At 36.8% G+C, this 11663-nt stretch overlaps 1 protein-coding gene across 2 annotated transcripts in view; it reads right to left on the bottom strand.

Moving 5' to 3' along the window:
- LOC107713954 (brain-specific angiogenesis inhibitor 1-associated protein 2-like protein 1) overlaps nucleotides 1-10953 on the bottom strand; it is an 82555-nt gene extending 71602 nt beyond the window's left edge. The window contains exons 1-3 of one of the 2 annotated variants that reach the window (XM_016519622.1): nucleotides 10625-10953; nucleotides 6023-6098; nucleotides 3873-3959 (exon numbers count right to left, since the gene is read on the bottom strand). In XM_016519622.1, the coding sequence (XP_016375108.1) occupies nucleotides 3873-3959; nucleotides 6023-6098; nucleotides 10625-10675 (214 nt within the window). In that variant the 5' untranslated portion in view covers nucleotides 10676-10953. The remainder of the gene's footprint in view (nucleotides 1-3872; nucleotides 3960-6022; nucleotides 6099-10624) is intronic. The other variant, XM_016519621.1, reaches the window with a different exon arrangement.
- Nucleotides 10954-11663: the final 710 nt, after the last annotated feature.

The following is an 11663-nucleotide window of genomic DNA, read 5'->3' as shown; positions in this document are numbered from 1 at the left end:
GATAAGGTCAGAGCAGTGTGATGGCCAGCTTGTCCCTAGACACGGTTCTAATAACTTTTGCCTGAGAAGATTTTGCTGCTTCATTTCGGAAGATTAACTCTTCCCTTCTTTAATCTTCATAACCCGAGAATGCGGCGACACAGGCCTGGGGTTACGCCACAGAAACGGTGCAGTGAAGTAATTATAAAGTCTTAAATGACCGTAAAGAGTTGGGAGAAAATCGGATATGTGTCAGATCCATAGACTGTATCCGCGTCATGTGCATCAGGTTTTAAAGAGACAGCGCTGATTTTAAAGTGAAACCTGCTCAAGTCTGTCATTGATGTAAATTAAAGAACAAAAGAAAAAGAGAAATCCTTGGACTGTAATGTTGAATGGCTATAATTAATAGGGAAAATTGAGGGAAAATGCACCAGCAGGACAAAAACTTTGTAAATATGTTTAGTTATTGTAGTAGTAACTGCCTGTTTTTGCAAAAACAATTTTGGCCGGTAAATTTAATCATGTCACCGGCCATTGGCAGGTGTGGCAAAAAGTTAGTTTTAGGCCCTGCTCATATCATATATAATATTTTTTAAATTACTTTGCATAAAAATTCATAGTGACTTTAATGACAAAATGACTAACCAATAAAGCTAAAGTAATTAATATATTAAAATTTCAACCTACACTAGTTTGTCACAGTGGTGCTTTTTAAAATATTCTTCTACTGTAAGTGCCATTACATTATGTCTGCGTTTGAGCTACCAGAGCACCTGCACTCATTTCAGAAGTAGGTCTGTTCTGGAAGCAGGCCAGCAAAGTCCTGAGGTCATGTGACAGTAATGTAGCATATAATGTTGTTTGAAATGTTTATACAGTTGCATAATGCATTCCATTTCAAAATCAATTTTCTTTTAAAAACAGAGGCTTTCAACATGTGATTTGAACCCTGACTTCCCAAACATGACACGATTGAATAAATGCAATACATCCACCATTATTATGGTCTGGCAGATACAATGCTGTGTCAACAAACAGCTCAAAGTCGACTGTTTCAAACATGCTCAACGGAACATGAAACCGAAACAGGGTTTTTCCTGGCTCAAACTGAGGCGGAGGTGGTACCATCCTGATCATGTGCACACAATGTACCCACCCTTCAACTGGCTGAAACAAACACTTTTTACACGCAACTTATTTTAGGTGCTATAATAATTATGATATTATGAAATTATATGATTGAAGAAAATGACAATTATAAAGTTACATTTTACAAAAACAAACCTGTTGAACATGAAATTAAATAAAACATACCAGCTAAAAGGGGCACTTTTGTAGTACAGGTGAACATATAACATTAGGTTGTTAAACATTTCATGAAATTGAAAATCTTTATCCACTCCTTATTGTTTCCTGGTCCACATTGCATTGATCCAATATACATTTATCCACTTAAAGTGTCTTTCTAGAAAAAATATTTTCTTACAACCTTAAGTGAATTCTTCTGATGAAATGCAATCGCAGCAGGGTAACAGGTGCATTAAAGCTAACATTAGCACCAAGCTAAGACTTTTTATCAAATTAATAGTAAGCGTTTACTCAAATCTCACTTCAAACCAGCATCGAGTGTTTGTAATAACTTATTTGTAGTTTTTTATACTAAGCGACCAGCTTGGCATATCTCATGTAAACATTCTTTACTGTTAAGAAAACACCCCAGATCTCATTAAAATAACATACAAACCATATACTATTGTAATCGTGTGTTAAATATAGGGCCCTATGAAATCCGTTTTAAATTATATGATTGAAGAAAATGACAATTATAAAGTTACATTTTACAAAAACAAACCTGTTGAACATGAAATTAAATAAAACATACCAGCTAAAAGGGGCACTTTTGTAGTACAGGTGAACATATAACATTAGGTTGTTAAACATTTCATGAAATTGAAAATCTTTATCCACTCCTTATTGTTTCCTGGTCCACATTGCATTGATCCAATATACATTTATCCACTTAAAGTGTCTTTCTAGAAAACAAAATATTTTCTTACAACCTTAAGTGAATTCTTCTGATACATCATGAAATGCAATCGCAGCAGGGTAACATGTGCATTAAAGCTAACATTAGCACCAAGCTAAGACTTTTTATAAAATTAATAGTAAGCGTTTACTCAAATCTCACTTCAAACCAGCATCGAGTGTTTGTAATAACTTATTTGTAGTTTTTTATACTAAGCGACCAGCTTGGCATATCTCATGTAAACATTCTTTACTGTTAAGAAAACACCCCAGATCTCATTAAAATAACATACAAACCATATACTATTGTAATCGTGTGTTAAATATAGGGCCCTATGAAATCCGTTTTATTTTTTCCCAAATTCCGTTCTAATTTTTCTAGAATCCTTTTGTGTTAAACATAGGGCCCTATGAAATCTGTTTTATTTTTTCCCAAATTCCGTTCTAATTTTTAATGGTTAAATTACATTTTAAGCATGTCTAATTAATTAAAATCATGGAACTTATACAATGTCACATCAGTTTATTAAAAGTTTGACAAAAATTACACGTTTAGGGCCCTATGAAATCTTTTATTAAAAAGCATGTCTAATTAATTAAAATCATGGAACTTATACAATTTCACATCAGTTTGTTAAAAGTTTGACAAAAATTACACGTTTAGGGCCCTATGAAATCTTTAGATTTTCTTTCACCATATGTTTTATTGTTACCAAATTCTGTGTTGTAGCATGTCTAATTATTTGAATGCATAAAAACAACTTAATTTATTGACATTTATTTTTTCCTCAGAAATTCTGTGTTGTGTATCTGGTTATCAAATGAAGGCATAACACATTAAATTTATCTTTAAATTATTGAAAATTAAACTTTATTTTTTGGCAAACAAAGGGGATTTACTATTAAAATTAAAAAATGTTAGAAATGTTGTGTGATCATTCCTTAAAAAGTAAAGTTTTAATAATTTTAGTAGTGGTAGTAGTATGTACATTCTGCTGAACAAAAGTAATATTTCTGCTGCAATGTATTCAAGTTAAACCGGACTTTTATTTTGACGGGTTGCCGTGAATACCTTTATATTTCTGTGCATCATATGACGCTAGTTTTACTCAAATTAAATGGTAAAATACTCATGAAGTGGCTCTCAGAGCAGTTCTGGTGATGTTGTTCGTGTATTTATGTCCTCATTTAGTGAGACGGCAGACGCTGGAATCACCGCGAGCGTCGCGCGCGCTTCAGTGTGTGTGTAGTAAACGAAACCGCACGTCATTCATTCATACAGAGATATAATCGCGTAATATGAGTTAATGCTCATCAGATCGCGTAAATCAATGAAAAATTAGTAGAAATTATGATTCTGTGTAAAGAAATATCAAGTAAACTTGTATAAAAATATCAGTATTTTTCCAAATATGAACTAAAAGCTCTAATGGAAGCCGTTCAGTGACGCTTGCAACCAGAAGCGGCACAAAATTTGGCGGAGGCGGCCGCCTCGTAATTCTCTATGCAGGAAAAACCCTAGAAAAGTGCTTTCAGGCCACATAACATGCTTTATGGCACATACCTGCACGTTATCACAAGGTCAGCTTATAGCCTGTGTTATCTTTAACACCATGGAGTAAATGGTGATAAAGAAAGATTACAAGTCTATTTGTTTCTCAGTATTCAGCACTAATGACAACCAAATGAACAAATGATTGCTACACAGTTTTTCGCTGCATATGTCCTTTGTGAACTCTACGCAAAGAAATCATAGGCCTATATTCCCCCTTAACATCTCTAGTCAGGACAAATGGCACAATAGGAAGAGTAAATGGAAAAAGTGCTCGTGCAGTTTTCAATAAAAATAATTAGCCGTGACTCACCCAGTTCCCTGGACACTGGAGACACGGCTACGTTCTCCCCGATCTTAGATACAGCATCAAAGTACTGCTTCCCAGCCAGAACCATGGCTGCAAAACAAGGATAAGAATATGGTTATTCTACTGCGGTGGAATCGTGCAAGATATTTGTTTCACTTTCTGTGTTCACAACATGCTGCACATTGTTTACTAGAGATAATATACAGCATTATCACTAATATAATGATTGTCCAAATAACTGAAATGTTAATTCTTGTGTTGATTAAAAAAAATAAAAAATCTACAGATGGGTTTTCTAATGTTTTCCAAAAGCTTTTGAGTATAATTAATACTATGATTATTTCATTTCACCAATCTGCAAGCGTTTCATTTGTTATCAGTGAATTATAAAAAAGCAATTCAAAAGCAGCTAGATATTTGGATGGGGCACAACAGAACGTCAGTGTCTCGACTCGAGTAGGGCTGGGCGATATAGCTAAAAAATATATCAACGATATACATTTCATATCGTTCGGTATCGATAATTATTGACATTTTTTTATAACCTTTTGTAAAACAGAGCAATAGAATTTTTTTTATTTAACCACTGTATTTTTAATTTGCCCACTTTATTAAGACAAACAACAAATATATATAGGCACCTGATGCACTCCTAACATTCAAATGCAAATGTTTATTTTAAATTCGACTAATATTAATGTTTTTATTCACAATCTCCTCATCACAGGCAGGCACAGCACTCAATTCAGCATGTGTTCGTGTTTGTGTGAGCTGTGTGCATTACTCATAGTATGTGCCTATATCGTGCGCTATATCGAACATTTTTATATCGTTATCGATGAAGGTGTACCGTCGATAAATATCGATACTGTTTTATCGCCCAGGCCTACACTCGAGACGTGTTTTTAAAAGCTGACGCAGTGTCTTACCACTGGGTTTATGGCAGAAGAAGCTCTGGAGCCAAAACAACAACGGATTTATGAACACACTCAGTCAGGAGAGCTACTGTCTAGAAGACCTGTAGATTGCAGTTAGCAACTCAGAGGGCAAATTCAACAAACCTCTTCAGTCAGTCCAGGAACAACAAGCTGTATAAGAGGGGTTGTGTTTAGTCTGCGAGTATGGTTATTACGTCTAAACCTCTTTTTAAAGCAGCTATCCATTTGTTCAAGATGTGATGAAACCCACCCTTTGTTCAGGAGACCTACTTTTTCCAGATTGACATGTAACTATATATATATATATATATATATAAGAAAGCAATCTGAGGAAAGGGTTACGTGGGAGTGAAGGATGTTTCACAAAACAAGAAAAGTGAAGTCAGTGCTCCATCTTTCCCTCCATAATTCATCTGGATGTCATTTTGCATGTGTAAATCGTTAGTTAAGTCTACGCTTTGTATAGATTTTAGTTTGATTGCCATTAAAAAGTTAAGTTGGACTGATGTTCATCTACCCATAAAAACAGGAGAAGTGGATATTGGATGTGTCATTATTTCCTGGCTGTAACTGATAATAAATAATTGAAATTGATTTGACAAATTAATCTTGGGCTTATCACACCTCATTATCCAAAGCTGATCACATCAAATTTTTCCTCTTTGTTGTGCAATCTTAATGTATATATAGCTGCCATAAACAATCTGCTCTCTAGATATCAGCATGGGCCATTAAAAACCCAGTATTTATCATCAAGCACTGATAAAAACAGAGTACAGGGACTCGTAAATAACCAAAGGCTTCATAAAGCAATGCAGCCTTACAATTTGCGACAATGGCTAAAAACATACATAATACTGCTATATGGAAATTATTAAAGGGGTCATATGATGCTTTTTTAAAGATCATTATTTTGTGTATTTGGTGTAACAGAATATGTTGACATGCTTTAATGTTCAAAAAACACATTATTTTTCAAATACTGTGCATTATTGTAGGTCCTTTAACTTTGATAAAGAATATCTCTTTGGTTTTGAGACTTTAGTCTTTGCAACTTCAGGGATCTTATCTATGCACAATCAGCTTGTAACACTCCAAAGAGAAAGGAAAACTTGAAATCGCATCATATGACCCCTTTAAAGCATTTTTAAAATGACATTTAAATGCGCTTTATTGTATGTTCTTATAGTAAGGATATGAAAAGGTGAGGCTCACCTGAAACCGCTTTCTCGTAGCTCTTTCCCAGGTTTATGAGGTTACGTAACCCCGGGTTGAATTGTTCCATAACATTCTGAGAAGAGGGATTTCAAACAGAGGAAATGGTAAAAATATTGGCATGAGCAATCATGATGTAATCAGTCGCAATCATGACATTGTGTGGACAGAGACAATCTGTTCATGAAACAACCTCTTCAGTGCCATTTTAAATTGTCTCTTTTAATGTACTGTGCAAGAAGGGTTACATCAAAAGTAGCCTGCCTTAACTGATTTCAAAGTGTTAAATGCTTCTGCTTTGGGCCATAACAACATATTTAAAGGTGCATGAAGCAATATTTGAAAAAAGCTTTTGTCCAGTGTCGGACCGAGTCCCAAAACGCACTCGCTGCCAATCAGCAGTAAGGGGCGTGTCTAGTAATGACAGGGAGAAGAGAGCGCTCATTGAGTGCACAGGACGGATATTAGCAGATCGACTATAGATAGCGAGAGATGGCAGATAAAAATAATAAAAAAAGAGGAACATTTTGGAGGAACAAAACATGAAAAAGAAGGGTTACGATCAGGCAAAAGGTAGGACCCGCGTAAATATTGGAGCAGCTTTCCCGCGGTGGAGAGGACTCAAGGAGCGGGAAGGCCTGATCGAACGCCGAGGTTGCTTCGTTTCTTCTTGATAGGTGAGTTACGCTAGGTCTGCACGATTAATCAAAATTAAATCGCAAAGGCAATAAATCGCGATTAGGCAGAAGCTACGATTGTTATGAAGTGAGTTTGGAGTAAAAACATGTTATTAAATGTGGTATTTTCACGTGCTTTCAGATGGAGCAGCATTTACTACACAGAGCTTTAGTTCACTTACAAGCTACGCAAACAGCTTTCACAATCGCAGAGCGATTTCTTAGATTTCATAATCGCGCGATTAAATCGTCTGCGATTATGAACGTGATTTTGTGTAGCTTGTCAGAGAACTACAGCTCTGTGTAGTAAACGCTGCTCCATCTGAAAGCACGTGCTGGAGATTTACTACTAATCACAGAACCGGCTTTACTGACAAGATACGCATGACAATCACATTCGATTAATCGTGCAGCCCTAAGTTACAGTCATTTTGATTTTTTCACACAACTATTCTGTGTTGGCTTTTGCTTGAATGTGCTGCGGCCGGCAAGCATAGCAGATTCCGCCATCGTCGCTGCCAGGGTTGTGTACGTACGTGTGGGGCGGAGTTATCAAATTGGGGCGAGGTCCTGTTGGGGTATGGGCGTGTTTGTTTTGGTGCTTTCAAGCATCAACATCGTTTGGCAAAAATCTCTTAGTGCACCTTTAAGTATGCTATTGTAATGAATATGGAGATCTGCTATCTACACAACCCTAAACAAACTATAAAATGTTGGGTTCCATCCTGGTTCAGGACTGAATTTCATGGATGGTTTGTAATTACTGGTCGAGTAAATTGTTTTAATATCAACGTAACTGATTTTGTCCAAGTGCACACACACACACTTTGAGCCAGAACAAGCTGTTGGACCAGTTTCGGATTTGGTCTTAAAAATTTAATATTGGTCTATCAAAAATACTATTTACCATTTCCCACAAAGTAACCATTTTATATAGTTTATAAAATATTCCATATGTTATCAGAGACGGTACACTCCTTTAAAAAAAAAAAAAAAAAAAAATTAATTAATGAGAGAAATCCTAACATTCAATACAGTGACTGTTGCAAAGGAAATCCTACCTTTTTTGGTTAAATGGTACATTATAGTGATGCACCATAATGTTTATTTTAACCTGTACCAAACACTAAAACTGAAATTAAAGTTCATTTAGTTGAAAATTTAAACTGAAAGTAAAATACTTGTAAATAAACTTGGGTAATTTAGACTAATATGCTGTTCAGATATATATATTAACCCAGTAATAATGCTCTTTGAGCTGCCTCTTGATTTTTCAGTCAAACAATTTTTGCGTAATTTTTTGGTCATCAGAGAAGCAATAAATTAAACGTCACAGTGATTTCGGCCCTCTGAAACCATTTTGACTGAAACCCCTTTTTTTTGCTGTTTTGTCTGAATATCTTTGGTTGATGAAATGTTGGTATATTAACTAGATCAAGTTGTTGTTGTGTGTGTGTGTGTGTGTGTAATAAGTCCTAAAGAAGCAATTTGTAGGCAAAATGTTTTGGAGATTTGACGTGTTATTAGAATGCAATCCTTTGTAGATAGAAAATAGCTGCCTAGGGCCATTACCAAGATGGCTGCCAAATGACTTGCCTTAAAGGAACTTTAATGTCTTGCTAATAGCACTGTACACCTAATATGCTACTAATGAATCATATGAAAACTTATGAATATATTCACAGATATCTTTCCATATGGGTCTCATTTGGACTAAATTACTTATTAACAACTTATAGAGAGCCAGTCATCTGCATATCCTGTGAGAGACCTTCAAGAAGAAATAGGCTATCCATTCATGAGTTGATCCACTCGACTCTTTCTTTCTGTAGATGTTCTCACAGGTTGCACATCTCAGGGGTAGAGGTGCTGTGCCCGTTCCTCGGAATAAGATCTTGAATTTAAATCCATCTGAGCATCTCTCCGTGTCAGTATGGCGAAGTACCTCGAGTCGATGAGACAGTCTGGTGGTGACACCACGCGAATGACAAAGTTTGGAAGAATGAACTCAAGTTGAGAACAGTGGGAAACTCTATTGCTCTTCACAACAAGATCAGTTACTGAGCAACAAGGCCACGTGTTTTAATAGTTGCCAGCACTGCATCAGTTCAAAGGAAGAAAGGAGGCAGAGATTTGAATGAGTCACTAGTGAACACTTGGGCTCGGCTATATTTACTGAACTTCAAGTGGCATACATGTGCTTACTTAATGCTTACTAATCCTCAGTTCATGAAGACAGCCCACTCCCTGACACGTCTCGAACCGCCTGAGACCGTATGACAGGAGGCACAGCTGATATTATACTGGAATGAAACTATATTGGAATGACGCACTCATAGAGAGATACGACGCGTGGGAGCCGCCGGTCTCTGATAATAAACCTCCTCCCAATGAAAGCGTTACTTTAAACTATACCGCAAAATTAGGTCACCACAAACTAACAGTAAACTTGTAACATTTTCTCAAAAGAAATGTCCATCATACTATAAAAAAGCAATTAAATATAAGCTAAGCAGCTACATATTTTCCATGAAAATTTTGAGTCAGAAATACTAAGAACTACTTGAAAATACATTAAAAATAATCCACGTTAGTCCAACTAAATGTTGCCCCAACTAGTCAAAAACAATTGTCTGAACCAAGCATTTTAGACTGAACCACACTGCTGTAATGTTAAGGGTTTGAGAGTTCCCAGAATTCACTGCACAGCAGCATGAACAAATTATGCATTTTCTGTTACCGAAGTCTGTTTTGCTGTTTGCCGACTTTTGATGTTTTGTCATTATTGTTAGCTGTTCGTTGTGATGTTAAGAGCTCATCTTTATACACTAGTTGATTGACACTATTCTTGAGGATTGTGTGTCAAGTGTTGTGGTCTATTTACAATCTTTTAAAAGTGTTTCCCTGATATCTTTGCAGCACTGTAAGATGATTATTACTTGGTTAACTTCACATGTCCTATAAAACAACGTAGCTAATCAATTTATTGGTCCTAATTGAAAATTTGCTAAATGAGAAAAATGTAGTTGCATTGGTTGGCAATGTATTGGCTGAACGTGGCATGTTGCATTTAGTGAACGAACAAATTCAAATTTACAAAACAAATAAATTTTTAAGACAATACTTGAGAGAAATTTTAACTTGTAAAAATTGGGCTAATAATTTATTTTATACTACGTGGGATCTATGTCTCCACAGGGAAAGTCACCTGAGTGAATGAGCAAGCCCGGGTCATATTCAGCTCCAAAAACATAAGGAAGAATATTATACGCATAAAAAATGGAATGGTACATTTTACGATTGGGAATTACAGAAAACACAAAATAACGTATCATACGGTCATGTGGGAGTAGGTGTGTTTACATACATATATATATATATATATATGCGCGTGTGTGTGTGTGTGTGTGTGTGTCGTTAACAAATTAAATTATATCTGGATGTGCTAATATTAAGCCTGTTTTTTGCTGAAATAAAGCATAAGATTCACACAAGTGTTCCCAGGAGGCAAAAACAAACCTTATCAGTATAGTTATGTGTCTAAATCCCCGGATCTGGATTCACATCCGACTCATTTGGGTGTGTCAATAAATTAAATGTGCCATATGTGGTCTGGTAATGACCCACCTGTGGCTCGATTTGAATGACCCGAAGAGAATCGTGTTTGCCTTCTTCCACTTTACCAGCTAAATCATCAAAAGACCTGTTCTACATACAATTTGACTTTGAGTTTCCTGACCAGGCTAGAAGTCTCCTAACCAGCGGAATGACCGGCTCAATCCAGAAATCTCCTAACGGTCAACCTGTGCTCGATGATGTATCTCCATACACGGATGTTTCGCGCTTAACCTAGCCGCGGAGGTCTCAACAGGTGAATAATCTCGGCGTTTTCTCGTGAGGTACCGTTAGGTGTCATGTCTCTCACCTTGTAAGTGCTCTCGGTCAGTTTATTGACCTCCTCCGGGTCCCGCGACATTCTCCTGCCCCTCTCGCGACGGCTGTCGGTAACTCGGCTCGCCAAAAACTCTGCGCTCAGTCGATTACTCCGAAATAATCCGGACAGGACGGCACTCTTATCGCCTCCCTCAAGTCCTCATAGCAAGACGGCCGTCTGCAAGAGCTGTGTTATAGATTTCCGAAAGAAAGCTGCTCAGTAACGGGCTGGCGGAGTTGAGCGGAGGGAGGCTTTGCTTCATACTTACGAGCGCGTGAATGTCTTCGCGAGTCAGGGGCGGGAAAGTGAAGGTGAGGTGTGTGTGACGTCACACACGGTCTCTGACAGGTGGACTGCGACAGAAACATAACATAAATGCTGCCATCTGCCGATTATTGTCCTTAATGCAGCCATTTGCACATCTTGCATATATATATATATATATATAGTAGATTTAAGTAACAAATGAGAGTCGCTAAAATTATTGAATATATTTTTTGAGACAAAGCTAGGTCTTATTAATGATTTTCAGTTTTGTTTAAGGTAATTAAATAATAAGGGAATAATATGTAAAAGTATGGTATTTGGGGTAAAAAGCGCCCCTGCTGTTGCACAATTGTTAACATGATAATAAATAGCTGGCTGACTTTTCCGTTTGTTGACATGGCATGGTTAGATTCAGATGGTTAATTAAAGTCAAGTCAACTTTATTTGTATAACGCTTTATACAATACTGATTGTGTCAAAGCAGCGTCAAACAGGAAAATAGTTTGTCAATAAAGCAAGAAGACAATAAGAGTCATTTTCCAGCTAAAGTCAGTTCATTGATGATTCAGTTCATCATCATCCAGTTCAGCTCTCTTCCAGTAGTGTCTGTGCAATCAGTCAAGCGTCCCCAACTAAGCAAGCCAAAGGCAACAGTGGAGAGAAAATGGAGAAAAATCCTTGGGAGAAACCAGGCTCAGTTGGGGGGGCCAGTTCTCCTCTGGCCAGACAAAACTAGCATGGCGTGGTTTAATTCCAGGCTGCA

Source organism: Sinocyclocheilus rhinocerous, unplaced genomic scaffold, assembly GCF_001515625.1.
Source record: "Sinocyclocheilus rhinocerous isolate Xijiao unplaced genomic scaffold, SAMN03320098_v1.1 scaffold1140, whole genome shotgun sequence".
NCBI classification, from domain to species: Eukaryota; Metazoa; Chordata; class Actinopteri; order Cypriniformes; family Cyprinidae; genus Sinocyclocheilus; species Sinocyclocheilus rhinocerous.
This window is presented reverse-complemented; position numbering and strand designations above follow the sequence as displayed.